Here is a 26972-nt window from a genome sequence, read left to right on the forward strand (position 1 = left end):
GACTCCAGATCGTCCATTGTCGGTTGCGCGCTTGTAAAAGTCAGGCAAAGGCGACCGGATGGCCGGTCGGGATATTCGCGGAAACCGAGTGTTGTGCCTATTCTGGGGTGGCGGTTTCCTGCCGCTGATGCGTCGTTGGATTCTGCCGCGAATTGTTCGACCGCCTTTGGACACGGCAGGCATCGAGTTGCGCCGTGGCCTTGCCCAGCCAGCTCTTGGCAGTGGCGGGGCGAAGCTGCATAAGTTACCTGTTAACCCTAACCCGACTCCATGGGCAGGAGACTGTCCCACCGTCCCGTTGTGCGCTTAACTACAATGGGCAAGCGCCATGCAAGGAGCATGTGATTACGCAAGCCCCTGGGCACTCCCCTCGATGGTGGTCAACGTGACTCCTGGACCCGTTCTTGCATCATTGGGTCCTCTGAGTTACCAGGGCACTTTCAAGTTTCAACCACCCATTCACCAGCTGAACGGCCTGCTCTCTCTCTCTTGCGCAGAGCCTAGTCGGCAGTGGTGTCGCTCACTCCTTAACTTATTTTGACTCGATAATCGCTGCCAACTCCATCAATAACTATCGCCATGTGCTCAACTGACGTTTTCCTTGGCCTCCTGGGCGTTCTCCTGCCCCCGCTGCCTGGTTCGTAACCCCGCGTGACTGCCTGGCCTTCCGGCGCCTGTTGCGTAGGCGACGACAACGCGGGATCTTCGAGCTAACTAGTACCATAGTCTGGGTCAAGCGCGGCGTGTGGTATGTTGAATCTATGTTGTCCATGGCCGTTATGGCTGTGGCGTGCGCATCATACGTCGCCGAGCTCTCCGTCTCCATGAATCCACCAGTCCACTGACACGTCCCGATAGCTCCGCCGACTCGATCATCAACATCCTCCTTTGCATGCTCGGCTACGTATGGCTTCCCATCTTCCCTCCTCCCTACCCCCTTGATGACGGCCCCCTGTCTCACAGCCTCCTCCAACCCAGATCCCGGGCCTCCTCCACGCTTGGTACATCATCGCGAAGTACCCCGAGCCGCCCTACGACTACGAGTACCAGCGTCTCGGACCAGACGCCGAACAGGGCCGTATCTACGTCTTCGTGCACCACGGCGGCCCGTGCCCGCAGCCGCAGCCGGGTGCGGCCCAGCCGAAACCACAGGGCCCAATGAACTATGGCACCAACTACGCCGCCGGCTCCTCGGCAGCCCCCCCGCAGCAGCACCACCACCAGCCGCAAGAGCAGGGCACGACGTCGGCGGCGGGGCCGAGCGACAACGCTCCGCCTCCGAGCTATGCGCAGGTTGTCGCAGGGGATCACAAGATCCAGACCCAGGATTAGAAGCCTCGGGGAAGGTTATGACGCGCGGTGGGTGGAAAGTGGTCTAGAGTGACGCGGCGTCCTCGGAAGCGGCTCTCTTACGCGAATGTCGTGTAGATGGCATTGCGCGTCGTGTTTCCCGCTGGCCGCGGTGGCTTTGCAGCTGTTACCATCGGAGGATGGTGACTTGGAATGCTCTGGGCGGCTTGGTTTTCTTCTTTGTCATGGGTGTATTTTGGTGTGGGATTATCGAAAGGCGTTTGGTTTGGGCTCAGGGTCGTTTGGAGGAGTAGCGCTCTTTCCGTGTAATTCTCTGTCGGACTTCACACTTTGTTGGGTCAGCGCGCAGCGTTTCTGGGTGGATGAGGACCATCTTTACAGGAACACCTTGCAGTCATGCCTCCTCTCCATCTCGCATCCTCTCTCCCCAGCCCTCGTCTTCTTTTTCGTGACTACCGCGCTATTCTCCCCTTCAATGTCCGATCCTGGCCAAAGCAGAGCGTGGCCAAGAGCATTCAAGTCATGATTAACTGCTGGCCGCCCTGGGTTCTGTACCATGGCTCATATCAAGACTGAATTGTTGAGAAACGTGAGGAAGCCGCCCTGCTTGGCGGATGAGGGTTACGTTTCTAACAGCAACGCCAAGGAGCGCGATTCAACGATCCTAGCGGTCATGTTCAGTTTTAAATCACGGCTACTTGCAGGGTTCTCATTCCGGCAGTTCTGTGCCTGAGCTCTCGGCTACGAGCCTTTCCGCTAGATGCGCCAACCAAGGCACCATACCAACCGGGCAGCCCTCGGCCAATATCCCATTCCCCTGAGCGCCAAAAGAAGCCCCGCCTCCACCAGCCTTCTTCAACCGTCGCTCAGTCCTCTCCATCCCCTTCCTCATCCTCCCACCGGTCGTGGATGCTCCGCGCCGGCCGGTCATTCAGCACGGGCTCCTTGTAGGTGTTCATCAGCTCCTGCGGCAGGAAGACGTAGAAGCTGGGCTTGATGGCCCTGACGTGTTTGATGAAGCGGAGGCCGTCGCTCAGCGTGCACACGACCATCGTCAGCTTCATGCCCTCGCGCAGGAGGCGCAGCATGTCCTCCTCCAGCACGAATTCGTGGTCCACGTCGGCCTCGGGCGGGATCGTCGCGCGCATGGTGTTGTCCCAGCCGTCGCGGATGACGACGGGGCGGGCGGTGAAGGTGCCGCAGGGCCGGAACGCGGGAACACGAGCCAGGTGCTGTTTCATGGTGGTGTACTTGGCCCGGATGGCGTCGTCCGAGAGAGAGACCTTGCGAACCTCGAAGGTGTATTCGGATGTGTCGGTGATAACCGGCGCCTCGGGGGCGAGCCACCTCTTGACCCCGAAGTGGATGGCCAGCGTGCCTGCGCGGATGAGTTTGGCATCTGTGGCATTGGAAACTGGCGTCTCGACGAAGCAGTCAAAGCCCGACGTGTCTTCGTCTTTGTCACAGTGCAGGACGCGGAGCGCCGTGTTGAAGGGACCAGGCACGAGGCGCAACAGCTCGGCAATGGCCGGCATCTCTTCCAGGGCCTGCAGACAGACCTTCTGGGCACTCTTGACGTCCTCGGCGTATTCGGGACAGACGTCGTGCCGGTCAACGTACTTCAGGAAGTTCAAAACCACCTCGACACCGATGGTGAAGTCTTTCATCGAAGAACCGACCATCTTGGGCAGATGCTCGGACCTGGTCGCGTCAGTGTCGGGGCCTAACTCATCGAGAAGAGATGCCGTGAGAGCAAGACTCACACAAATCCCGAAGCAACACCGGTAAAGTCGACGTCCCAATGCTCGGGATAGTTCGGATTGTAGAAACGAGGGTTGTGGTTGCTGTCTCCGCCACGCTGGATCACATCGTCGGCCGTCATCTCGCGAACATCGGCCCTGGTCGAGTCCTCCAGGACATCGGCTCCGATGTTCTGTGTGCCTTGAAACTGGCGGACTGTGGCGTCGATGCCGCCCAACATGAGATACCTGGTGAAAAAGCCGTCGCGCTCAGGCCCCAGGCGACGGCGGGCACGGAAACGCTGGATGCACTCCTCGATGCGATCAACGAAGGGGCGGTGTGGCGGGTAGATGATATTCACCTCTTCATTGTGCTCGGCGGTCGTCATGGGCGGGTCACAGTAGAATTCTGGCATGCGTAAGCGACTGCAATGGTAGCATATCGAGGTCATCGCGGCCTCGTTGTCCGCAGCGCTGCTCACCCTCGAACCCAGTCCCTCGCTTCTTGGCGCCAGCGCTGCGCTTCGACGTCTTCTTCTTCTTCTTGCCGTTTTCGGGCTCGCCATCTTCTTCTCGTATCTCACCATTGTCGGGATTCCGGGGCGGTCCGCCAAGAGAATCGTCCTTAGGAGTGTCCTCCAACAGAGTACGACGGGAGTCCGGCTCCGAAGCCGAAGCCGCAGTCATCGTGGCAACCACAGAATGGCGGTGTGAGACTAAGATGCGAATATGCGAGCCAGAGATGGATCAGGCGTGGCTGCGGTGGCTTTGGTCAGAGTCCGAGTCCGATGGGCTGACTGCGATTGGGGGGAGAAAAGAACGGGGAAGGCGCGAGCCGAAAGAGGAGTGCCGAGTCAATGCTACGAACCTCGAAGTTCTGAAGTTTTGCAGTACTCTCAGCTGGGTTTTTGACTCAGTCCCAGATCACGGCAAGCCGCTTTGGAGGGGCGAGGCAAAAACCAAGAGTTTTGTTCCAGGTCTGTGACTGCGGTGGCTGCGGAGGAGGGAGAAGGAAGGAACGGCAAACAGTCGACTTCATCAGTTGGCACACACTCTTGGAAAATGGATTTGGCCTTATCTGATCTTTAATTGGAATTTCATCAACCATTGGAGCGCCCCAGGCGAGTTGACGGTGTTTCCACGTTCAACTTTCCGCTGGCGGCCACTGATGATATCCGGGAAAACTGGTCTCTCAAGGAAAGGGGGTAAAGCACTTAACCAACAACTATAGCTGGAAACACCCCAAGACTCTCACACCACCCACAAGAAGAAACGCTTGCCAACAAAACCCGATTTAACGCTTCTCGAGATGATGCAGGTCTCTCGAGCCAGACGTCAAGCCGCGGCACCAAACCAGTAAAAGGCGCCACAGCGCCACACCGTCAGCTCCAACCGATGTGAGAAGGAAAGAAACATAACGGGAGAGTTGCGGGCTGCAGAATGTGGTGTTCGCTAGGCTTCATCCTTGAAAGCCGCAGTCCGCCCTGAGCTTCCCGAAGCTGTTGGCAGTGCGGACAAGGGAGCAGAACAAGATCACGGAAACGGCAGCGACTGGGATCTGAGTCAGCTTTTAAGTTTTGCGAAGCGTAGGAACAACAACGCAGAACAGGCCAACTTGTCCGCATGGTGGCAGTATTTCTCAACGAAGCAACGTGACAGCGATCGGCTGCTGTTGGCCAAAGACAGGCCGCAGTTGGGAAAGCGGGACACCTCAGGACGAGACTTCGGTCACACTGGTAACCGGATTGAGCATAAGCAGTTCAGCGTGGCAGTGACTCGTAAGACGCGCGCCTGCTGTCGTGCTCCTCAGTTGACTGGACGAAGCCGTGGTTCTGCCTGTCATGCCCTGGGTTCTGCCTTGCCGCCCCAGAGGCGGTTACAACTTGACACGGACTAGAGCCACCTGCAGGCCTGCAGGTGATTTTTGTTCTGCTGGTGTTGGGGTCGGGTCGGTCGGTATTCAGGGTGGCGGGGCGGGGCGGCTGCGGGCATATGCGCGCTGCGGGCGCAGGTGGACTCAGCCTCCCCTGAACGATTTGATTGGCTGGCGCGAATGCTTCGGAGCGCTGAGCCCAACCCCGCGGCTTCATCTACCCGCCTGGAGCAAAGCTCCGCCCCGCGCAATTCAGCCCATGTGAGTGACCTCGTGGCGCCTTATGTCGTAGAAAAATGTCTTGCTTCCCTGTCTCGCAAACACGTCGCCGTCCTGTTTCAGAATCGAGTTGACTCTGTTCCATTGCCAACCAGCCAGTCCGTTCCTCGCCGCCCATGCCGATGCAACCACCGACCGTGACACGCGCCCTCACCATAAGTACCGACCACAGGCCCGCCATTCCAGTTCTCAGCTGCTTCCCACTCGATTTGCCTCGATAACCGGGTAACACTGGATTCGACCATTTCCGACCATCAGCAAGGGGACAATGGCCGGCAGCAGGGCGATTCCGAATCATGCTGATCTCCAGCCGTTCAACCATGCCGTGGCAGGGCAGTAAGTGCGCGCGCATCGAGCCCCTGCCGCGTCAAGAGGTAGAAGAGGGTGCTAAACCGCTGGATGCAGTGAGGGGACGCTCTCTGACGCCGACGGCGTGCTCTTCATCAAACCCTGTGTGCAGCAGGAGATCGACTTCTACGAGAAGGCCTTCAGTGAGCATCCTGATTTTGCGGCGCTGATGCCGGCTTATATCGGGACCCTTGCGCTCAACGACGCGACCGACGTCAACTCGCTGAACGAGCAGCTCCCCGCCGTGGCCGACTACATGAGCCAGGAGTTGAAGGAAGAGGCGGTGCTCATGGCGAAGACAGGCGCGACCAAGGCCGCAGCAGAAGCCGCCGATGCACAAGATGGGATCCAATGGAGGCCGAATAAGAACCGGAGGATCGCGACGAACACGTCGGTGGTGCTGGAAAACAGCACGCACGGCTTCAAGAAACCCAACATCCTCGACGCCAAGCTCGGCCGGCGGCTGTGGGCCGACGACGCGCCCTTGGAGAAGCGCCAGCGGTTCGACGAGATCAGCAAGTCGACCACGAATGGCTCGCACGGCTTCCGCATCGCCGGCATGCGCGTGTACAAGGGCTCCGACAACCCGGCGGAGCTCAATGCGGATGGCTACAAGGTCTACGACAAGGACTACGGCAGGCTGCAGGTCACCAAGGACAACGTTGAGCGTGAGATCGCAAAGTTCATCTTCAACGAGCGCGCCGGCATCGACGAGGATCTGGGAAAGGCGATTGCCCAGGCTTTTCTTGAGGACCTCCGACGGGTCGAGGAGGTTCTGGCCAGCTCGGAAACACGCATGTACTCGTCGAGCTTGCTCTTTACCTTCGAGGGCGACGGCGAAGCACTGCGGGCCGCCATTGAGAAGAACAATGCCATCGCGTCGGAGATCGAACGGGGCGATGCGCAAGTTGACGAGATTGGCCTCGCACAAGAGAAAGTGGCGACTATCGACTCGCAGGTGATCTCTGGGCGCATCGAAGGGGACCTCAAGGTGGTCGAGCTTATGGGGGATGTCGCGGCGGACGGGGAAGAGGAGGATGACGACGAGGAGTCGAACCTGCCGCGCATCTACTCCCTCAAGCTCATCGACTTTGCCCACGCCGAGTGGGTTCCCGGACAAGGCCCCGACGAGAACAGCCTGCTCGGCGTCCGGAGCCTCATCAAGATCTTCGAGGAGCTGGCTAAGTAGGATGGAGATTGGAGATGAGGGTTTATCTTCCTTTTCCGTGTCTTCCCGAGCGATGGTGTTGGGGCTTGGCTTCTCGCATAGCGACTGAGACGAGGGCTTTCATGATTCATGATCTGAACGGGCGCTACGAAGACAGAGAACACCTACGGTCTGCATGTCTTGGATTTTTGGCTTATAGTCTGCTGCAAGAATACCCCTGGTTTCCATTGCATTTTCCTTTGAATAGATGCTAGATGTCTGCATTTAGATTTTGCTGGAGTTCGGAATCGCTACGAGGGCATCGTGATTGTCCATTTGGGCAGCTGCTCATGAACTACCCAAAGAATTTGATGTTTGGATTGTTTGTGAGGTGACCTGGCCAGTGATTTCGAGACCGATTCCGCGTCGTCGTAAGTACGGATGTATGTACTTTACATAAAAATTCCCACTACGGTGGGTAATTTACCATGCCGGCGCCCCATATTTTGCCTGCCGCGATTAACGAGTGACTTCATGATCCGTTCCATTCATTCAACTTCAACCGCGTCCGCGTCAAGCTCACCCACGACACCGGCGATTGATGTTGCCGCCACAACCGCGAATTTCCAGATGAGGTAGCCACGATGTCTATCCCAGGCCTGGGTCAGATCCCTTCTCAGGTATGTCCGGCCGCCCGCCCTGCTATCTTGCACGTTCCCGACGACGACGACCAGCTAACCAAACCACCGTCTTCTCGCCCAGCAGCCCGCCGCCCCCACAACCCGCACCATAACCCTGCAGCCCTTCTGGGAATGGCGCTTCGAAGTGCCGCACACCCTCAACACCTCCTCCTCCTCCGCCCCGATCTCCACCACCATCACCAGCTCCTCCAGCAGCGGGAGCGCCGCGAGCGCGAACACCCCGACGGTCCGCCTCGTCTCGGGCACCGCCGAGCGCGACGGCACCGAGCTGGCCCAGAACCGCGCCTACGCCCTGCCGCGCAACTGCAAGTCCAAGATCCTCACCTACACGGGCGCCGTGCTGGAGGTGGCCGGCCCGGCCTGCGACGGGTACGTGGCGCGGTGCGCCGCGCCGCAGGACTCGCCGCAGCTGGCCGTGCTGAACCTGCACTTTGCGCTGCGGGCCCGGAGGCAGGCGGCTTCGGCTGCTGCTGCGGCCGCGGCTGCAGGGCATGATACCGGCGGCGGCGGCGGGAAGGCATCGGTGGCGGCGGCGCCGTCGCCGGTGCCCGGCCCGCGCGTGATGGTGTGCGGCCCGCCGGGCAGCGGCAAGACGACGGTGGTGCGGACGCTGGCGGCGCTGGCGACGCGCGCGGGCGCGCAGCCGCTGGTGGCCAACGTCGACCCGGCCGAGGGCCTGCTCGCGCTGCCCGGCACGGTGAGCGCGGCCGTGTTCGGCACCGTCATGGACGTCGAGGACGCCGCCGGCGGCTTCGGCGTCAGCGCCACCCCCAGCAGCGGGCCCAGCGCCGTGCCCGTCAAGCTGCCGATCGTGTACTACTTTGGGCGGGAAAAGGTGGAGCACGACGCGCCGCTGTGGAGGGATCTCACGGCCAAGCTGGCGAGCTCGGTCAGGGCAAGGTTTGCAGCGGATGAGGCTGTCAGGGAGACCGGGCTGTTGCTGGATACTCCCGGCGTGACGGTGGCGAAGGCGGATATGGAGATGCTTCTTCATGCCGTCCGCGAGTTTGCCGGTAGGTCGTGGAATTGGGCGGCGAACTAGTTGCGCGGGATTATTCACGACTGACTGTTGGCAGTGAACATCGTGGTGGTTATGGGCTCCGCTGGCATCCACGCCGAGCTGCAGCGCCGGTTGGAGAATGAAAAGACGACACACGGGGAAGCTATTACGCTGGTGCTGTTGGAGAAGTCTGACGGTGTGGCTGAGCGGGACAAGGAATTTATGAAATTCGCCCGCGAAGCAGCGATTAAGGAGTATTTCTTCGGCGACGCGAAGCGGACGCTCAGCCCGTTCACGCAGTCTGTCAGCTTTGACGACGTGGCCATTTTCAAGACTCCCGATGGTACTACCCCTCCTGAGCCCTTGGCTGACTAGACTCGCTGCCCTTCACGACTAACACACTGCCAGAAACCGACTTCTACGATGTCCCGCAGGGTCTCGAGCCAGCCGAGATCTCGGCGGAGATGTCGCACTGGACTCTCGCCGTCATGAACGCCTCGGTGAACGACCCGCCCGAGACTATCCAACAGGCGCCCGTCATGGGGTTTGTGGCTGTGGCCGATGTGGACGAGGACAGGCGGCGGCTGAAGATCCTCTCTCCCGTCAGTGGCCGGCTGGGGAACAGGCCCATGGTCTGGGGACGCTGGCCGGAGCCGTACATCAACCTGGTAGGGTAAAATTAGCTGCTGGCTGATGGCGGCCCGGCCGTTTCTCTGTTTTCTGGCGCATTTCTGATTCGCTCAGCGGCTTCATTTGGGCGCATGGGCGAAGCGGCGCATGGGTATAGAGAAACAGGGCGCTCGACTACTTGCTTTCCGGCTATCAAGCATTCTGTTGCAGAAGCAGGGAACACGAGCATTTCGAAACCAGCAGTGCACAATGAAGAAATAAAGAAGGCGCCGGCTCATATAGAGGGGCTCAATGCTCTTGATGCATGCGCTGATGGGCAAAAAGCCTAATCTGATGTCAACTGCTGATTGTTGCCTCGAAGCTGGCGCAAGACCTTGAGAACTTCCAATTAGGTTGGGTTCCCACCCTTTCACACAGGCACATCGCGATACGTCTCCTCCACAGCCTGTTTTTCCCGCTCCAGAAACTCCGCCAGCGAGCCCAGCGGCACGCCCCAGCTCTTGGTCTTTTCCAGATCCAGCTGCCGGACCCCGTCCCGCAGGTCGAGCTGGCCGATGAGGAACGGATTAACCCGCTTCTGGGCCTCGATCTCGGCATCCGACAGGTAGTTACCCCTCAGCTCGCGGCCGGCGGCGCGCGAGAGCAGCGCGAGGATGTCGGCCATGGACACTTCCTCGGCGGCGAGGTCGATGGTCTCGCCGTGGAAGCGGTCCGGGTGCTGGAACGCGGCGGCGGCGAACCGGGCGATGTCGTCCGGGTCGATCAGCGGCAGCGTGGTGTCGGGCCCGATGGCGAGCGTGAACACGCCCGTCGCGGACGCGCCCGGGTACAGCACGTCCACGTTGGGCCGCACCAGGTTGGTCATGAAGTAGGCCGGGCGCAGGACCGTCCAGGCCGCGAAGCCGGCGTCGCGCGTGGCCTGCTCGATCGTGCGCTTGGAGGCGCGCGCGCGCGAAGGGATGCTCTCCGGGTCGCTGCCCTCGTGCGCGAGGCCGGAGGAGTAGACGATCTGGGTCACGCCGGCGGCCTTGGCGATGGAAAGGATGCGCTGGGCCTGCTTCAGCTCGTGGGGGAAGTCGTGGAGGGTTGGGTACAGGTTGAGGAACAGCTTCTGGCAGCCGGCAATGCTCTGCTTGAGGGCGCTTTCATCGTCCCTGGTCAGGCGATGGTATTAGTTGAGACCGCCCGGAGCCTTGGATAGGTCAAACGCCACGGGGAGTGAGAGAATGGTAGTCGGCACCCACCAGTCTCCGGGAGTGATCTTGACGCCAATGGAGGAGAGGGCCTGGGCAGCCGGCGAGCCGGGCGTCCTCACGGTGGTATGGACTCCCCATCCCATAGCCCTAAGCCTGCGAGCGAGCCTTCCGCCTTGAGCGCCGGTAGCACCGCAGACAAACACCGTGGGAGTGGCCATTTCAAGAATTTAAACCGGGCTAGCCTGAGAAGCAAAAGTACGCCTAGGGGCTGGTGCACAAGGTCGAGATTCACGATGGCTACATCCGACCATGCTTCTGACCGGCACATACACTGGCTCTTATATATGGTGTGATTCCTTACTGTGAACGCTGAATAATAGCTGTCTGCCGCTGTTTGCCCGGTGCGGAATGATGCCATCCTCGCTGAATGGAACGAAGAAGGAACTCCGCCAAGTGGATCAAAAACTCATGGTGTAGGCTGCACCCATTCATACGACGTGATGGAGTTCGCCCAAAGTACTTGCCGAGTAGTCTACCATCCACTCGGGGGCTCTCCCCTTGGATGCTGTGTAAGGTAATCACTTGTGTGAAGTGGTCTAGGTAGCTTGCTTCTGATCCCGAATTTCTACCGCGGGGCGGAAATCCGCCAGAAGGCGGACTTGGCGGACCTGCACTACTTGTCTTCCCCGTTCCCGCCGTACGCAACCAAGTGGATTTCGTTCTTCGCCGCGTCGGAACGCCCCAGAAAAGCATTTCTACCATCCATGCCGCTGTCGCAGTCCGCTCTGGAGCGCGGGAACCCACCGCCGCGGCGCAAGTCGTGCGTCGCCTGCGCCCGCGCGAAACGGCGGTGCAATCTGGCCCACCCGTCGTGCTCGAGGTGCGCCCAGCGCAGACTGCCTTGCGTCTATGTGTCCGAACGAGCCTCCCGCGGCGGTCCTGGCTCTGCCAGCGACGCTGTGGCTCGAAGCCCGAGATCTCGCACGGGAGAATGGGCCTCGCCTCCGAGCTTCGACCTCGCGGCGAGTGATCCGATGCGGGCAGACTTCGAAGCTAGCACGTTGGATTTCCTATTCTTGGATCATCTGGACCGGATCGTCGACGGGCCGGCCCCGCCCGAGAATCAGCCAGACCTCGCGCTCAGCTCGATGCGTACACCGCTGAGCTGGTCGCCCCCCCAGGCCCGTCCCACCTTCATCTCCTACGTGACTTCCCAGCGGCTGCAGTACGCGCTCGACCAACTCCTCGCGGCGCCGCTGCAGATGGTGCGCGACAATGCCGTGCCGTGGTGCCACGCGCAGCTGTACCGCGACGCCATGCCGCGCTCGATGCAGGACGCGCAGGCCTGCTGCGCGCTGTACATCGCCAAGAACCGCACCAACGCGGCCTCCGTATTGCGCATAATCGAGGCGCGCGTCGCCGACCTCGTCGCGACCCCGCCGCCTGACGCCGCGGCGAGCCCGCTCGAGGCCCTCGCACGCGCCCAGGCGCTGCTGCTCTACCAGCTCATGCGGCTCTTTGATGGCGACGTGCGATCCCGCGCCGCCGCCGAGCAGACCATGCCGCACCTCGAGGCCGCTGCCGCGGCGCTTGCGCCCATCACTGCCGAAGACCCCCCGCCGCACGAGGCTGCTGCCGACAGCGGTAACGGCTGCCTGCTGCCGCTGTACCCGCTGGCCGGCACCCGCGCGTTCTGGGAAGCGTGGATCGTGCGCGAGTCGGCGCGCCGCACCATGCTCGTCACGTTTCTCGTCGTGGTGATATACCGCCTGCTGCGCAGCGGCTCGCCCGTCCTCTGCGACAAGATGGTCCACGGTGGGGCCCGTTTCACCGCGTCGGCGCACCTCTGGCGGGCTGCCGACCCTGTCGAGTTCGCGGTCGCGTGGGGCCAGAGGAAGCACTTCCTGGTGCCGAACTCGGGCGTTGGGGATATCCTGCTCGAGGCCGAGCCCGACGATATCGACAGCTACGGCCGCATCATGCTCACCGCCTTGCTGGGCATCGATGAGGTCCGGGGCTGGTTTTTGAGTAAGGGCGCCACGTTGTAAGAGACGGCTGAATCGCTATCCGCGCGATTCTGGTTGTCTCCTCGGCTAGAGCACGCCGTTAAATAGGCGCACGCAGGCAGCCAGCGCCGCGATGCCGCCCAGGACCACCATCTGCAGGCCCTCCCAGACGCTGGAGCGGATCTTGGACCACGGAGTCCTGCTCTTATCAGGCGCTCCGCTGCCGCTCTCGCTTAACACGAACTCCTTCCCAAAGCCGAACCCGATCAAGGCAACAATACACACAGAGAAGCTCCACAAGAGACCGGCTCCCACATCGGCCCCAAAAAAGTAGGGGAACAACAGGATGACACCGCCGACCAGATATCCCACCGCGACCGACAGCCCGGTCCAGACTGGAAAGCCACCGCTTAGGTGCTCCTCCCCCGCCGGCCGCGGTATCTGCATCTCCTCCGCCACGACAGCGCTGCAGTCGCATCCATGCCATCCCAGATGCGCCAGCACCGTCTCCAGCGGTGTTGCTGCGCGGGCATGGTTTGAAAGGGGCCCGGGGGCAGGGGACGCCGGTGATGAATGTGGTGGATGTGGATGCTGATGAGGGACAGGACGGTGAGGGGGGATAGGTCTCGTGAGAGTCAGAGTTGGTGTTGGTTGTGGGGGGGCTGGGGGCGTCGTTGTTGTTGTTGTCGTGGCTAGGGAGCGCCTCGTAGACTGGGAGGGTGGCGGGCGCGTTGCGGCGGCGGACTGAGAAGCGGCTGAGTTGCTGAATGGCTGCTTCGAACGCCATGGTGTCTGATCAGAGGAGAGCGTTCTGATTAGGTAGCGATTAGTTCGCGGCATGTGCGGTTGCAGCTTGGAATTGACTCTGGCAACTTAGGGTCACAAACATGGGTCAACTATCACACGAAGCGGGGAGGAGAAGAGGTACGGTAGTTCCGTCGGTGTATTTTCACTCGCATCAAATGCCCGCCTTCAACGCCTGCCATCATTCAAACACCCGAACAGGTATCCGGCCGCCGAAGGCCGCCCGCGTGAGGTCACCTCTGTGTAACGCGGCGGAGCATGCGCTGCTCATGGACCAAACACCATTGGTTGTACTCCATAGACATTGCTCAATCGACAACAGCAAGTCGTGCACGGCCAATCGCCAAGGCGAACATCGCACGTGGTGGTACGGTTCAATTCACTATCAAGGCCCTGCAGGTATGGAGTACGGAGCTCATACATACCTTAGACTTGGGTTACGCCCCTTGACCAGTAGCACTTCAACTTCAGGGGAAGACGGGGTGCGATGGATCTCAGACGGCTAACAGCTTTTGCAGTCCGCTAGCATGCATTCATCTGCATGCAGCTCAAATTCACTTGTTGTCATGCACCTTGGTTCACAGATACTGTTCCATGGAAGGGGCATGACGATTTGTGGTCCACTCAGTCCTCCGTCCCCGTGTGGAGGTGCGTCCAGCTAACCTCGGTGGCCGGATAGGGAAGGTGGCTGAATTTCTCATGGCGCCCTAGTACCTAGGTAGTCATGCAGACACGTGAACCTAACGACGATGGACGAAAAGCCTCGGATAGCAGAAACCGCAGGGGGCTCTGTGTTGCATCTCGCTGTTCCCCTGTGCCCGCCCGTATATCGTGGGGGAAGGAGCTGTAAAATGGATGCCTGCTTCAAAAAGATATTCGGGAAAGCCAGTGCTCAAAGTCCACCGCCCAAGATCACAGCATCTCACCCGTGTCATCCTCCAACGAGGAACTCTGGTGGGGCAACCAAATCCTAGACAGGACTACCACGTCTAGTGTCTCCTTGCAGTATTATGGATACACTGGAGTATCCCGGCCTACACTGGAGACCTTGGCGATGGATGCTAGAAGCTTATCCCGCCACAATACCACCAGAAGTAACTACCTAGTTCGTGCCCGAAGTTGGTGATGCTCGACGTGGCTTGACCATTAACCCCATGTGGAGGTGTAACCCCATGTGGAGGTGAACGTGGGCCTCGTGCAGCACGTGTCGACATAAGGAACTCCATTCGTCGCCGCTACACGATGCATGCGAACAGGCATAGACTCACAGGAAACACTCACGAGATCAACCTCCCTCCTCCACGGAGGCTGCTTATAATATCTTCACAGTCCAGGTTTGTCTCATCGTCGGTGCCCACCTTGTACGTTTGACAGTCCATATACGCCGCCCCCATCAAATTCGAACAGCATCACGCTTCGGATCTCTCCCCGTTCACACCAAGCAATGGCTCTGTTTCGTCTGTCTCTTCTGGGGCTGGCCGGTAGTGTGGCTGCTCAGACGCAGTACACCAGCACCGCGCCCGCCGCTGTGGCTAAGGCTGCGGCCACCGCCCTGACTGAGTCCCCAACAAGCAATGTGGCCGGGAACACTTTCGACCGTTTTGTCCAGATCTTCCTGGAGAACACGGACTACAGCCAAGCTATCAAGGACCGTGAGTACTTCCACATGGACTTGCTGGGCCAACTCCATGATTCTCACGTAGATGCTGTTGACGTTGCCCAGCGAACCTCGCCTACTTGGCAAGCCAAGGCATCAGCTTGACCAACTACTTCGCCATCACGCACCCGTCCCAGGTATTGTCGGGCTGCCCCGCAGTGGTAGTTACTCCTTATCAAGAACGCTGTTCTGACCCTGTGCCAGCCCAATTACGTTGCCGCAGCTGGTGCCAACACCTTTGGCATTTCCGACGACAACTTCCACCGCATCAGCTCCACCACGAAGACGATCGTGGATCTGCTGGAAGCCAAGGGCGTCAGCTGGAGCATCTACCAGGAGGACATGCCCTACTCCGGCTTCGAGGGCAACTGGGTCAACCAGGTGACTGGGGCGAACGACTACGTTCGGAAGCACAAGTGAGATGGACCTCCAGGAGTCCTATCCCTAAATGAGACGGCAGTAACAGGACCAACTTCCCTAACCAATCCTTGGCAGCCCCCTGATGAGCTTCGACTCCATTACTTCGAACACTGATCGGCTGGCCAAGTGCAAGAACTTCACCATGTTCAACCGTGACCTCGCCGCAAACAAGCTCCCCCAGTGGATGTTCATCACCCCGAACATGAGTAAGACGTTTCCGCTGTCTCAAAATCTACACCCAAAGCAAATCCCCGCAGCCGGCGACCGATTCCTAACTAATCCAATCATCATCTGACGCAGCCAACGACGGCCACGACACGTCCGTCACGGTTGCCGGCCAGTGGGCGCGCAACTGGCTCACCCCCTTGCTCTCCAACCCGAACTTCAACATCCCCCGCACGCTGGTCATCCTGACCTTCGACGAGGGCAGCACCACGGGCACCAACCAGATCTACGCCGTGCTGCTGGGCAGCGCCGTGCCCAGCGCCAAGGTTGGCACGACCAACAACACTCGCTACAACCACTACAGCCTGACCAAGACGGTCGAGCTCAACTGGGGGCTCGGCAGCCTCGGCCAGAACGACGTGGGCGCGAGCGCGTTCTTCTGAGGATGGACATGGTCGCGTCGGTAGGTCACCGAAACTGAGGAGACGGTAGGGGGTTGAGAGGGGGTAATGGTGGCGGGCGAGGCTGTGGATGGTAACTACTGCTCGGAGAAGGTATCTAACTAGGAGCACAAAAGAGCTGGCGGGAGGGAAGGGTGTCGGGATGCTATACAGGGATGAACGATATTTTGCTACGAACTGTTACGAACTGCCATGGATGAAGAATGAAATGGGGTGTTGACTTTCAGTAGCCCTTGCGGACTCTACGGTTCACCTCTCCTGAGACTTGGACAGGCTCGAGTGCGACGACAACACAGCGCTCCTGATGCTAGTACAAGTCGCTCCTATCGCCTCCTTCGCGGCAGACCATGCTGACGCCCAGAAAAAGGCCGAGATAAAGAAGGTTGCGGAAAATTTGCATGCGTGGCAAAGGCGGAGATCCAGTGGGCTGACATCCCGTCTCCAAGTCCGTGAGCTCTCTGCCGCCCAACATGTAACAGGAGCACCATGCTGAGAACACGTCCTTGTGGCTATCCCGTCGTCACCGCCAAGCCCATGCCTACGGCGGCCCATACCAGGTAATAGGTGAGACGTGTCAGAATATAACGGCCCTGAGCTAAAGTCCCAATAACAACAAATGGGGCAATCAAAGTTTTGCGCTCAGCGGTTCAACAAGACGCAAGCCGAGCTCGACAAACGCGACACTGAACTTGTCTATCTGTCCAACTGCAAGAACCTCTTGTCGTGCTGCCCGCCCCTGCACACGGCCGACTCGTCGCACATCTTCTCAAGTTCTCTGCGCTCTTATCCATCCATGGATCTTTTAGCATCCTCCTCCTAGGTACTGCCACCGCTAACACCGGCAACACAACGTAGTACTACCCGACCAGCACCGCGGGTAGCAGCTGCCAGCCGCCTACCAGCGACAACCAATGCACCGTCTCCTCGAGCAGCTACACGACTTGGGAGAGCGACTCGCCGGCGTGTACCTTCGCGACCAACGTGCGGTTCACGGCGCATAGCAACTCAGATGCGCAGAGCCGCCCCGACTTCTCGTATGCTGGATGAGCATTTTCATTTTTTTTTTTTTTTCTTGCTTTTCTTCCTTTTCTTCTTCTCCCAGGCTACCCTCTGCTAGCCAGACATTTTGCTACACAATCCAGCTGGGGCACCAACGGCTTCAAGAACTTCAACTGCTACAAGGAAAGCGGCCGCGCCATTTACACGTACAACGGCCCGGAGACGTCCACCACTTGCAGCAGCGTCTACTACTACTGCATCCCCAGTAAGTATGCGTGCTTCGATCGGCTTCGGCAGAGAAGAACCCGGGGTAGAAGGGGCTTGGTCCGGCACTGGCAGAAACCAGGCGAGGGTTAAGTTGTAAAGAGCTCGTCTGAGTCACTGGTTACTCCGATGTGTGTCCGGCGACACACCTCGGTATTTGCTTCTCTGAACCTCCTAGACGGTTGCCGGACATTTAGTGTAACCTACTGTACCTCCCTACCTTTCTCATAGGAGTGGTGAGAACTGACGAGAAGATATGGTGTCCACACTGCAAGCCGTGTCTGGCAGGCCGGTTCTGGCGAAGATGGCTCCTACATTGGCAGCAGAGTGGTCACATGTCGCGTTGTTTTAATTAAACATTAAATTTGTTTTCTGCTTAGGCAGTGTAAGGTTAGATACCTGAACAATCGTTAGTCTTTCGTCAAGCCCTCAATCTCGCCCAACAATCACTTGAAGGAAGGGACCATGGTGCGGATTCCACTGTATGTCCACGACCACTGTCCACTGTGACTGTGGACGGAGGGAGGCATGTATTTGGAAACTGCTGCAAGAATCGCACTTCTGGAGTCGCGTAAAGTGCTGTGGGGCAGGACGATCTGGGGCCCTGGGCTTGTTCGTTAACGGCTGGAGGAGAGCGCTGGGGTGCTGGGGTGTGGCTGCACAAGTTTGACAGGCGTTCGGCTCAGCCGAGTCCCGTTCCGACGCACGACGCGGCGCCTCTCTGTGCGATTCGATACCCGAAGCGAGACACCGTGGAAAGCTGGAGCTAGCTGATGCACAAGCAATGCACTCAATCGGAGCCCCGCGCGTGAGACGACATCGCGGTTTGGTTTGTTGGAGTGTGCGGGTGATCGGCTCCCGGCTGGTCCGATCCGGTCACCTGCCGGGTGCCTGGCCCGTCCCGACCCACCTGACTACACTCTATCCCAAACAGTCCAGCGAGTCCACAGCCCTAAGACCACAGGCCGCCACCGCTGTCATTGCAGCCCGTTGGCGGTGAGCACGTCGCCGTTGGCCGAGACAATCATCTGGGCTGCATTGCCGTCGAACCGAAGCAGGCATCCGCAGCGTGTTGGGCTGAGCTTGCTTGCTGTGATGGCGGTGCTGTGATGGCGGTCTGCGCATCCACCGCCGGGGCCCCGGCGTTTCACCGTGGCCACCCACCGCCCACGGGGCGTTGCGGCAATCTCCCACGCCCAGCAGTTGCCCTGTGCTTATTGCTCGTTGGCGCCTGCGTGACCCCGTCACCGCCAACCACACCAGTGACGTGGTGACGCCCGTCCGCCTCGTCAAGGGGAACTGTGTTGCCTTTTTGCTTCTGGCTCTCTCCACCACTCGCGTCCGTTGGGCTGATTGCATCCATCCACATGTCGGCAGCCAATCCATGCTGGGAGGCCAACCGTGTTGACTGGTCATGCAGATCCTCCCCCCAGGCAGACGGCTCAACGTCCCGGGCTCGTCTTGTGCAGGCGAGCTTCAGATTTATTTCCGTTCACCACATGCAAACATGCACTTCCGGAAGGGGTAAGAAAAAGGAATCCCCCTTTTTCCACCTCGCGGGCTTCTTTCGTGTTTGCCAACGGCAGTCCCTTGTCAACCATCGCGTGTCTGTTGCTTTCTTCGCCCGGAACGCTCGTGCCGGCGTTCTTCTTGTTGGTCCTGCCGTTCCTGGGCGCGCCGCCAAAAGTCTACCGACGGCCGGAGAGAAAACGATACATTGTCTGCCGGCATGCTCAACTTGTCAAGGAACCGCTTTCTTTACGGTAGGCTAGACTGATGGTCCGACCGACGGCGGGAAGAGACACATCGGCTTCGCTCTGACCGCCCTCGCTCGGATGGACATGGCCGATGATGCCTCTACTCCCAATCTTGGACGGCGGAGCTCACGCTCTGCTTGTGTCCTCCCGGCAAGCCGCCGATGTCAGCAGCACGCAGCCCACAGTCCGCATGCTGCTGATCCTCTCGCTCACCACCGCGTCTGTCAGCGTCCTGGCGACGCTGTCGGCTCTGTACTGGTTCGTCAAGATGCGGCGGAGTTTCAGGCACGAGTATGTCGATCCACGCCCTGGCGCTGTACTGGAGCTCCAGCATCAAGGTAGTCTTGCTGACACTTTTGCAGGTTAATCTTGCTGTTGATCCAAAGCGACTGTCTTAGGTCCCTGGTCTTCGTGGTTTTCCCCATCGTCAGCTTCGCCTTGGGCCGCGTTCGCTCCGACTCGGCCTTTTGCCAGCTCAGCGGGTTTGCACTCGCCCTCGCCATCGAGTCGTCCGACATTGCCGTCCTGCTGATCGCCGTGCATTCCGCCATGTACATCTTCCGTCCGCGGGCTGGGTTGTACCCGTATCGGCAGTTCGCGTATTTTGCCTTCTATCTATTCCCCGTCGTGGCTGCGTCTCTGGCGTTCATCAACGGCAACGGATACGAGAATATGGGCCACTTCTGCTACCTGCGGACGGACAGGCGTTGGGCCCTGTTCGCGCTCAGTTGGGCACCGCGGTACATCGTATGCGCGAGCATCGCGGTTATTTATGTCTTCATTTACTTGTACATTCGGAGGCGGATGGGGGACTACGGACGACGACGCTCGGAAGCAATGCACCGGTCACAGCGGCGTAAGGGGTCCAACCGCGATGCCCTGCAAACTCGCCTCCGCAACTACGGCCTGATCTCTTCGGCATCAAGTTCTCGACGGACGTCTGCGGCCGACACGGTGTGGGCCGCGAAAGACCGGCAGAGGTCGTCATCCTCGATCCCTTCGGCCCGGCTGGGAAGCGCAAGGACGAGCGTGGAGGTTGCCCAGCCAAGAAGAAGCTCCGTCCAGTGGAACTGGACGGCTTTCAACCAGGCCCAGACCGCAGCGGGTAGTCGCGCCCCGTTGGAGGACACGGCGGACCCGATCTCGCCAGGTTCGCCTCTTCTCCTTTCTCCGCCTGCGACGTACTCTCGCCGGCCGAGCCAAGTCACCATCGTCGACGAACAAGCCGAGTCGCCCCGGGTCCAAACCCGGGGCTCGGTTCACCAGCTCCGGCAACCGTCCAGCCGGCTCAGCCATCCAACCGACCCCGAACCCGCCAACGCCGAACACGAATCGGAGCGAACCCTCCTCCACTTCCCCTCCCGCCTCCGCCTCTTCCCCAAGAAACGCGCCTCCTCGTCAACCCAATCACGCACCCACCCCACAGAAGCCGACAGCTACCCCATGCTCCCCTTCCCCAGCATCACCGTCACCGCCACCACCACCACCTCCTCCTCCCTATCCTCCTCCTCCTCCGAAGAAGACAGCCCAACCAAGCAGCGCGAGCGCGCCCTGCGCCACCAGCTCCGCGCCCTGCTGGTCTACCCACTCGTCTACGCCGTGGTCTGGCTCTTCCCCTTCGTCTCGCACGTGCTAGGCTACGACGACAACGACCGCGCCGCCTCGCCGCCCTGGCTGCTCGTCGTCAGCATGCTCAGCCTGTGCGGCCAGGGCGCCGCCGACTGCGCGCTGTTCATGCTGCGCGAGACCCCCTGGCGCTTCGCCCACGGCCGCGCCTTCCTCGTCGCGCTGCGCAAGCGCTGCGTGTGGAGCCTCGCCGGACGCTGGAGGTGGTGGGGCCGCGAGGGCGGCGCCGGCGTCGGCAGGTCCAAAGAGGAGATGCTCGTTGATGGCCGGCTGGCGAGGGAGAGGAGGCAGGTGGAGGTCGCGGTCGAGAGGGGACGGGCGGAGCGGTCGGCGGGCGAGGGGCGGGTTGCTGTGAAGGAGTGGTGGGAGGCGTGGGATGGTCTTGGGGATGAGGGCCCGGTTGGGAACGGCGTTGTGGAGGGCGAGGGCCGTGAGGATGGGCCGGTTGATGAGGAGGGTCATGTCGCGGTTCGGCAGGAGGTGGGCTGAGCGTTCGTGTGGTTGGGCGAGTGCATATTACGGATACACATCTTTTTCCTTTGTTCTTGCATATGCATAGGTCCGGTTGCGGCTTACGGTATACCCTTGAGATTTAGGGCGGGTTGGGTTCTCTCGGTACGGTTGGTGGGGGGTGCGAGAACGGCGGCGTTTTCCTGGCGTTCTGGGTGCAAGCATGCACGATTATTATGGTTGGACGGAGTACAAGTGATCTGAATTTTCACATGCGGCAACGCGCAAGCAACTCGGCGATCTTCCCGACAGGCTCGAGAGATTGAGACAAATGGGGGTGATCATGCAGGTGATTGCCGGGCGATCGCACTTGGCGCGAGGATCTGCCAGATTTTTCCGGGTTGCGTAGCAAACACGATTGCGGGTCTGTTTGTATTATTGCTCCTGCAGGAACTTGATGAATACCTGGGCCATCAGCACGCCGTCGTGGTGGTCCCCGTTCCGCGCTACGCCGCTCTCATACAGCTCGTCCGTGAACAGGCCGCTTGCGTGCCGCGTCTCGAGGAGCTCCCGCATGATGTCCTCGGTGAACTCGGGATGCCCTTGGACGGTGATGACCCGCTTGGGGATGATGAACCCGTGGTTCATGCACTTGTTGGTGGACGCGAGCAGCTCAGCGCCCGCAGGGACGCTGAACGCCTGGTCGCGGTGCATCTGCTGGATTTGCTAACCGTCACCGCGGGGATTGACCCGCCCTTCTTAGCGTTTCCCCTTCACCCAATGCACGAAAGCAAAACTAAGGCTACTCACCAGCGTCTCCCTCCCAAACAGCTCCCGCCCCTTCTCGGTCAGCCTGGTCTCGGTGACGCTGACCTCCCAGCCGCGATCGCTGCGCCCGACCAGCGCGCCCATGGCGCGCGCGACGATCTGGTGGCCGAAGCAGACGCCGACGACGCGCACGCGGCCGTGCGCGAGCGCGCGCCGCACGTACTCGACCAGCGCCGTGATCCACGGGTCGTCGGCGAACGCGTCGTGCTTGGAGCCCGTCACCAGCACCGCGTCGACGTCGTCCAGCGACGGGTAGGCGCCGCCCGGGTCGCGCACCACGTCGTGGCCCGTCAGGGTCAGCACGGCCGAGAGAGGCGCCGGCGCCACCGCGCGCTCGAACAGGTGCCGGAACACGCCCAGGTAGCCGCCGTAGCGCGCGTGGGTTTTTGGGGCTGGCGTGTCGGCTTCGAGGATCGCCAGGCGGAGGGGCTTGGTTGGTGGATGCATGATTCTCTTTGTTTTCCTTTTCTTTTTCCTCTCTGTCTGTAGCTTGATGTTGTGTAACGAACTGATTGGGTGGGTGAGGGTAGAAGGGAAAGGGCGGGAGTGTGCGGGAGGGCGCCGGGATCGGCTGGCAATGGTGGCGAGGCAGGTACCGTAAACCGAACTGGAAGTTGACCGAGGTATCAGGCGAGGGGGTAGTGCCTCCACTTAGGTAGTATGCTGCGCAGTTGTAGAGCCCCTAATCCCCTAATTATCTGCCACAGATGAGCACTCCGTCCTGTGAAATTTGCGCGCAATGTTGAACCGCAGGCAACCGGCTCGGGCGGGGCTTATCGGTGGGCCGGAACCAACAGTTCGGGCACCCCGCTGCGCACCCATGCTCGCTCGGCAAAATGTGGGTCCTACCTCGAAGGCCGCTGCGGCACCGGCCCGCTCGCTGCGCCAAGAAACCGTTGCGTTCGCTGCAGCGAGCCGGTTTTCCCTGTTTCGGTCGTGTGACGCCGGCTTCTCCGAGTCTGGATCGAGTTCGTTCTCATGATGCGAACGGTTCATGGTTGAGTTACACTGGTTTGGAAAGTGGATTGTTGCGATTTTGCTGGGACTGTGAAGCAACATCGGCACCAGCATTTTTCTTCTTGTTTCTTTGCCGCATTTTTTTTTCCCTTTTTATTTTTTTTGAGGGTAGCCAAGTCCCGGTCCAGAGCTTTCTTCCGACATACTGCTATCTCACAATGGCCACCAGACGGGCTTCTCTGAAAAGTTTCCTAGCAGCTGCCAAGAAGGCGTTGGTAGCCGCTCCCGCGCAGAGACAGACCCCTCTCCATTTTGTCATCGGGAATGAGTCCGCAGGTGAGTAAGAGAAACTCTCGATTCAAAAAGGCCACCGGCTAACAAGCTCTCAGATCTCGACTCTCTGTGCTCCGCTCTGGTTTACGCCTATTTTCGAACCCACACGCCGCCTCACACCCTGCATATTCCCCTGTCCAACCTCCCGCGCGCAGACCTCACCCTGCGCCCCGAACTCAGCGCCGTCCTGACCCCAGCCGGCCTCAGACCCGACGACCTGATCACCCTGACGGACTTGCCCGGCGAAGATGCCCTCAGCCCGCAAGATACCCGCTGGCTACTGGTCGACCACAACGTGCTCACAGGCGACCTCGCCGCCCGCTTCTCCAGCCAGGTCGTAGGTTGCATCGACCACCACGAGGACGAGGGCGTCATCCCGCACGCGCTCCCCGCCGACCAGCCGCGCATCTTCGCCAAGTGCGGCAGCTGCATGAGCTTGGTGCTCGACAAGTGCCGCGCGACCTGGGACGCCCTGGCGGCGTCTGCCACCGCCTCCGCCTGCGACGACGGCACCCCGGCCGCCGCGTGCGACGCCGCCCTCGCGCGCGTCGCACTCGCCCCGATCCTCATCGACACCACCAACCTGACCTCCAAGGACAAGACCACCGACTGGGACGTGCGCGCCGCCCAGCTGGCCGAGGCGAAGCTGCTCGCCTGGCCCCCCGCCGCCGTGTCTTTAGCGACGATGACGGCACCGCCCGCAGGCGGCGGAGCAGCTCAACAACAACAACAGCAGCAGCAGCAACACCAGCAACAGCACCAGCCACAAGCCGAGCCCGGCAGCTACGACCGCGCGGCGTACTATGCCGCGCTCACGCACCTGAAGGAGCAGATCCAGGGCCTGACGTACCGCGACGTGCTGCGAAAGGACTACAAGCGGTGGGGCGAGGGCCGGTTGGCGGTGGGGGTGTCGACGGTGGTGCAGGGGCTGGGGTACGTGCTGCGCGAGCTCGGCTCAGGGACGGGGCCGGCAGCGGCAGCAGGAGCAGTAGCGACGGGGCAGGGCGATGGCGGTGGGAACGAGGACGGAATGGGCCGAGGAGAGGGCAGCAGGGGAAAGGCAGCGTTCTTGGACGCGCTGCGGGCGTGGGCGGCCGAGCAGCGGCTTGATGTTGCCGTTGTTATGACCGTGTCGCGGCCCGGCGGGGTGTTCACGCGGGAGCTGCTTGTGTGGGGGTTGAATGGCGAGGGGGTGAAGGTGATGGGGGAGTTTGTGAGGCGGTATGGCGACGCGTTGGGGCTGGAGACGTGGGAGGGCGGCGAGTTGGATGGAGGTGGGGAGGGGCAGGCGGAGTGGCGGGCTTGTTGGAGGCAGAGGCGGATTGAGCATAGCCGGAAGCAAGTGGCGCCAATGCTAAGGGAGGCGATGAGGCAGGCTTCAAAACTTTGAGAGACGCTCGGGGCTGCGAGGCATGTTCTGTTTTGCATCAAGGAGCGGTTCTTTATGCGTGGGGGGTTATCGGCGGTGGAGATTCGTATGTACAAAGGCATCTTCGCCAGGTTCCTGACACGCCTGACATTGCGGCGACATCGCAGAGTCGTCCAAGGTCTAAATCAAACAGCCCCGCTTTCAACCAGCATGGACACGAACTCTCGATTCGCTGCGACCCTACTCTTCCGCGTCTGCAGGGAAGTAACCATCTTCGCGATGGCCTCGGCGCGGGGGTCAGCGATGCGGATGCAATCCCGCAGACCGCGCTGGATGGCTTCGTCGGCCAAGACCGGGGGCTCCTCATGCTTCATCTCGTAATAGCAACGCCGAAGCCCATGGATGATCCGCACCCGGTGGCCGTCCTCCGCAAGGAGTCTGTAGACGCGTGCGTAGAGCCGCCGCGACCTCGGCTGGCAGTGCCGCGGCGGGATGCGCCACACGTCCCAGAACCTCTCCCACTTCCCGGCCTTCGCGTACGCCTGCAGAAGCCGGGCCAGCAAGTCCTCGGACGGGCAGGGGAGGTCTGCCTGCGCCAACAGGGTTTCGAACTGGGCGAGGAGGCGTGCAGCTTCCGGTGCCGGGCTAGGGTTCCGCACCAGCGCCTCGATGACGGTCACCAGCACGTCGTGGTCGAGCACCTTCTCGCCACGGATGAACATCGTGTCGATGATCTGCATGGCGAGGGCGGCCTGGTCCCGGACGGCGGCATCGGTCCGGGCAGGAACGCCAAAAACGGACTGGATAAGCCGCAGGCATGTTGTGCGCGTCAGCACATCACCCGAGAACTGGATTTGTCTGAGCCACTCCATCGCAACGCCGACGTCGTACCCGGGAAGGTCGCGCGCGCGTGCGATGTCCCACAGCCAAAGCCGGTGCTCAAACGCCACCAGGGGTGGGAGGTTTTCCAATGCCCGCTCATATAGACGGAGAAAGCCCGAAGGTTGGATGCCCTCGATCCTCGCCAGCGCCGTGTTTGCTTGCTCTTCCGACAGACTGCTCCAGTAATCCTTCAGCTGGCTCAGGATCTCGAGTTTGGAGTCCACATCGTGTCGCAAAATGTCGGATGCCATAGCGATCGCCAAGTTGTCATTGGAATTGTCGCGCACGAGGTCGGAGAGGACGACGTCCCCCGGCCGCCTCGACGATGTGGAGAAAGAACGGCGGCCATCGAGCATCGGCCGGCTGGCTGGCCGTGTCGGGGTCGCGACGGGTGCATCAACGGCTTCGAACGAGCCCGCCTTCTCCATGCTCCGTTTCAGCTTGTCACTCCACAGCGTCTCCAAATCCAATTCGCGCCTCCGCGAATCAGTCAGCATCTGCACGACGATCGTCGTGCCCGTCTGCGGCACCCCAAAGCCCGTCGGCCTGCCGTGCTCGTCCACCATCTGGACCTCCTCGTGCGAGCCGCCGACCAAGCCGAGGTTGACACAAATCCACCCCGTGGTGATGCCGTCGTCTTCGCCGCGCGCCGCGAGCCCCGACGTACCCAGCAGCTTCGCCTTGCGCGCCATCCGCTTGAGCTTGATCTTGAGCTCGTTGCGCCCCAGCAGGCCGTCCGCCTTGGCCGACACGCCGCGCCCGCGCAGCCACCGCACCAGCCGATCCGCCGAGACGTGGAGGTGCCGCTCGCTGCGGGCCGTCCCGAAGAGCATGATCAGATCCGGCCCGAGCGCCGCGGGCGGGTCCAAGGCGCGCAGGTCGAGCAGCGACAAGTCGTCCATGCCCAGCTCGTCAGCCACGAATCTGAGCAGCGGCTCCATCAGCTTCGGCGACCCGTCGGGCACGTCGGGCAGCGGCGACGGTTCGTGCAGCAGCGTCGGGTGCCGCGGCGCCTCGACCTGAAGATACCACGGTACATCTGACGACGACGCGCCGGACCCGGAGGAAGAGGAGGCGGTCGGCTCTCCGTTGTCATTCCTGTCGCCGTTGTCGCGCCGCTCCTCGACCCGTTCTTCGATCGCGGGACTGCTCAAGAGTCGAGCGGTGGGTCGGAACGTCGAGAATGCGGCGGCGCCCAAGCCTGCAGTTGTCGGGGCGGCGATGCGTCGGCTTGTGACAGTCCCCGTGGGCATCCGCGCGTGGGCTTCTTCTGTCAGGTTGCTGAGGAAGAGCCGCAGTGCCGACTGGCGGCAGGCCGAGCAGCGGGCCGCCCGCAGGGTGGACGCGGGGATCATTGCTGCAGCAACAGCCGGCATTGAAAGGTCGAATTGGCGTAAAACGGTGATTTACCGAGACATCGTACTTCCTATTGCGTGTTCACAGGATGGAGTGTAGCCCTGCTGCACTGTTCCGGTTCCCTGCGAGTTGTCGAGGAAGCAAGCTCGCGTGCCGTTTGGCGTCTTGGCGGGAAAGCGGCGTTGCGGGCCCGCTCGCAAAGGTGGAGAACGAGAAGCTCGCCATCCAATTGGATACGCAGAACCTAGTGTAGATTTTTTTTCCCCATCCATTGGAGAAGGCAAGCTCGAGTCTCCACTCGTCCAGGGCGCTGGGAGGCCAATTTTTTCGAGATCTTCGGCTCCAAACAGCGGCGATTGTTCAGTCTGTTCTGCGTCCCTTCCCCGAACACGTCTCGGGTTCGCTGTCCTCCCA

General features: G+C 60.8%; 12 protein-coding genes across 12 annotated transcripts; 7 read left to right on the plus strand and 5 right to left on the minus strand.

The window, feature by feature from the left end:
- Positions 1-441: 441 nt before the first annotated feature.
- On the plus strand, positions 442-2007 carry THITE_2066420 (uncharacterized protein). The gene is made up of 4 exons (XM_003652806.1): positions 442-637; positions 727-748; positions 859-904; positions 979-2007. The coding sequence occupies exons 1-4, from the start codon at positions 580-582 to the stop codon at positions 1330-1332; spliced, it is 480 nt and encodes a 159-aa protein (XP_003652854.1). The 5' UTR covers positions 442-579; the 3' UTR covers positions 1333-2007.
- A 170-nt stretch (positions 2008-2177) lies between these two features.
- Positions 2178-3737, minus strand: THITE_151978 (uncharacterized protein; the record flags this gene model as incomplete). The annotated part of the gene is made up of 3 exons (XM_003652807.1): positions 2178-3012; positions 3075-3459; positions 3533-3737. The coding sequence occupies 3 exons, from the start codon at positions 3735-3737 to the stop codon at positions 2178-2180; spliced, it is 1425 nt and encodes a 474-aa protein (XP_003652855.1).
- A 1441-nt stretch (positions 3738-5178) lies between these two features.
- On the plus strand, positions 5179-7128 carry THITE_2114658 (uncharacterized protein). Its single transcript, XM_003652808.1, has 2 exons — positions 5179-5538; positions 5608-7128. The coding sequence occupies exons 1-2, from the start codon at positions 5471-5473 to the stop codon at positions 6737-6739; spliced, it is 1200 nt and encodes a 399-aa protein (XP_003652856.1). The 5' UTR covers positions 5179-5470; the 3' UTR covers positions 6740-7128.
- Positions 7129-7233: 105 nt separating this feature from the next.
- Positions 7234-9220, plus strand: THITE_2114661 (uncharacterized protein). Its single transcript, XM_003652809.1, has 4 exons — positions 7234-7377; positions 7463-8411; positions 8475-8741; positions 8807-9220. Exons 1-4 carry the CDS (start codon positions 7342-7344, stop codon positions 9073-9075), a joined length of 1521 nt encoding a protein of 506 aa, XP_003652857.1. The 5' UTR covers positions 7234-7341; the 3' UTR covers positions 9076-9220.
- A 280-nt stretch (positions 9221-9500) lies between these two features.
- On the minus strand, positions 9501-10442 carry THITE_2015679 (uncharacterized protein; the record flags this gene model as incomplete). Its single annotated transcript, XM_003652810.1, has 2 exons — positions 9501-10182; positions 10273-10442. Coding segments are annotated over 2 exons (852 nt in total), but the record flags the coding sequence as incomplete, so codon positions are not given.
- Positions 10443-12076: 1634 nt separating this feature from the next.
- THITE_2114665 (uncharacterized protein) lies at positions 12077-13231 on the minus strand. The gene has a single exon (XM_003652811.1). The coding sequence runs from the start codon at positions 12675-12677 to the stop codon at positions 12318-12320; it is 360 nt and encodes a 119-aa protein (XP_003652859.1). The 5' UTR covers positions 12678-13231; the 3' UTR covers positions 12077-12317.
- A 1247-nt stretch (positions 13232-14478) lies between these two features.
- Positions 14479-15719, plus strand: THITE_2144067 (uncharacterized protein; the record flags this gene model as incomplete). Its single annotated transcript, XM_003652812.1, has 5 exons — positions 14479-14686; positions 14758-14828; positions 14896-15107; positions 15187-15317; positions 15412-15719. 5 exons carry the CDS (start codon positions 14479-14481, stop codon positions 15717-15719), a joined length of 930 nt encoding a protein of 309 aa, XP_003652860.1.
- Positions 15720-16353: 634 nt separating this feature from the next.
- Positions 16354-17093, plus strand: THITE_110571 (uncharacterized protein; the record flags this gene model as incomplete). Its single annotated transcript, XM_003652813.1, has 3 exons — positions 16354-16490; positions 16607-16771; positions 16880-17093. The coding sequence occupies 3 exons, from the start codon at positions 16354-16356 to the stop codon at positions 17091-17093; spliced, it is 516 nt and encodes a 171-aa protein (XP_003652861.1).
- Positions 17094-18632: 1539 nt separating this feature from the next.
- On the plus strand, positions 18633-20886 carry THITE_2114666 (uncharacterized protein). The gene is made up of 2 exons (XM_003652814.1): positions 18633-19048; positions 19120-20886. The coding sequence occupies exons 1-2, from the start codon at positions 18852-18854 to the stop codon at positions 20870-20872; spliced, it is 1950 nt and encodes a 649-aa protein (XP_003652862.1). The 5' UTR covers positions 18633-18851; the 3' UTR covers positions 20873-20886.
- Positions 20887-21163: 277 nt separating this feature from the next.
- Positions 21164-22231, minus strand: THITE_2114667 (uncharacterized protein). The gene is made up of 2 exons (XM_003652815.1): positions 21644-22231; positions 21164-21559 (listed from the first exon to the last, which is right to left on the minus strand). The coding sequence occupies exons 1-2, from the start codon at positions 22106-22108 to the stop codon at positions 21269-21271; spliced, it is 756 nt and encodes a 251-aa protein (XP_003652863.1). The 5' UTR covers positions 22109-22231; the 3' UTR covers positions 21164-21268.
- Positions 22232-22599: 368 nt separating this feature from the next.
- Positions 22600-24423, plus strand: THITE_2114669 (uncharacterized protein). The gene is made up of 2 exons (XM_003652816.1): positions 22600-22954; positions 23008-24423. Exons 1-2 carry the CDS (start codon positions 22837-22839, stop codon positions 24339-24341), a joined length of 1452 nt encoding a protein of 483 aa, XP_003652864.1. The 5' UTR covers positions 22600-22836; the 3' UTR covers positions 24342-24423.
- On the minus strand, positions 24424-26721 carry THITE_2114670 (uncharacterized protein). The gene has a single exon (XM_003652817.1). The coding sequence runs from the start codon at positions 26555-26557 to the stop codon at positions 24506-24508; it is 2052 nt and encodes a 683-aa protein (XP_003652865.1). The 5' UTR covers positions 26558-26721; the 3' UTR covers positions 24424-24505.
- Between the last annotated feature and the right edge of the window lie 251 nt (positions 26722-26972).

The sequence above is a fragment of the Thermothielavioides terrestris genome, chromosome 2, assembly GCF_000226115.1.
Source record: "Thermothielavioides terrestris NRRL 8126 chromosome 2, complete sequence".
In the NCBI taxonomy this organism is placed as follows: domain Eukaryota; kingdom Fungi; phylum Ascomycota; class Sordariomycetes; order Sordariales; family Chaetomiaceae; genus Thermothielavioides; species Thermothielavioides terrestris.

Excerpts from the sequence above, each read along its gene's own strand:
- THITE_2066420 (XM_003652806.1), top strand. The coding sequence starts at position 580 with ATGTGCTCAACTGACGTTTTCCTTGGCCTCCTGGGCGTTCTCCTGCCC. Across the intron at positions 638-726 it reads TCTCCTGCCCCCGCTGCCTG|TCTGGGTCAAGCGCGGCGTG; the intron begins GTTCGTAACCCC and ends CTAGTACCATAG. Across the intron at positions 905-978 it reads TCCTTTGCATGCTCGGCTAC|ATCCCGGGCCTCCTCCACGC; the intron begins GTATGGCTTCCC and ends CCTCCAACCCAG.
- THITE_2114658 (XM_003652808.1), top strand. The coding sequence starts at position 5,471 with ATGGCCGGCAGCAGGGCGATTCCGAATCATGCTGATCTCCAGCCGTTC. Across the intron at positions 5,539-5,607 it reads AACCATGCCGTGGCAGGGCA|TGAGGGGACGCTCTCTGACG; the intron begins GTAAGTGCGCGC and ends CGCTGGATGCAG.
- THITE_2114661 (XM_003652809.1), top strand. The coding sequence starts at position 7,342 with ATGTCTATCCCAGGCCTGGGTCAGATCCCTTCTCAG. Across the intron at positions 7,378-7,462 it reads TGGGTCAGATCCCTTCTCAG|CCCGCCGCCCCCACAACCCG; the intron begins GTATGTCCGGCC and ends CTCGCCCAGCAG. Across the intron at positions 8,412-8,474 it reads TGCCGTCCGCGAGTTTGCCG|TGAACATCGTGGTGGTTATG; the intron begins GTAGGTCGTGGA and ends GACTGTTGGCAG.
- THITE_2114665 (XM_003652811.1), bottom strand. The coding sequence starts at position 12,677 with ATGCAGATACCGCGGCCGGCGGGGGAGGAGCACCTAAGCGGTGGCTTT.
- THITE_2114666 (XM_003652814.1), top strand. The coding sequence starts at position 18,852 with ATGCCTCTACTCCCAATCTTGGACGGCGGAGCTCACGCTCTGCTTGTG. Across the intron at positions 19,049-19,119 it reads CGGCGGAGTTTCAGGCACGA|GTTAATCTTGCTGTTGATCC; the intron begins GTATGTCGATCC and ends ACACTTTTGCAG.
- THITE_2114667 (XM_003652815.1), bottom strand. The coding sequence starts at position 22,108 with ATGCATCCACCAACCAAGCCCCTCCGCCTGGCGATCCTCGAAGCCGAC. Across the intron at positions 21,560-21,643 it reads TGTTTGGGAGGGAGACGCTG|CAAATCCAGCAGATGCACCG; the intron begins GTGAGTAGCCTT and ends GGTGACGGTTAG.
- THITE_2114669 (XM_003652816.1), top strand. The coding sequence starts at position 22,837 with ATGGCCACCAGACGGGCTTCTCTGAAAAGTTTCCTAGCAGCTGCCAAG. Across the intron at positions 22,955-23,007 it reads CATCGGGAATGAGTCCGCAG|ATCTCGACTCTCTGTGCTCC; the intron begins GTGAGTAAGAGA and ends ACAAGCTCTCAG.
- THITE_2114670 (XM_003652817.1), bottom strand. The coding sequence starts at position 26,557 with ATGATCCCCGCGTCCACCCTGCGGGCGGCCCGCTGCTCGGCCTGCCGC.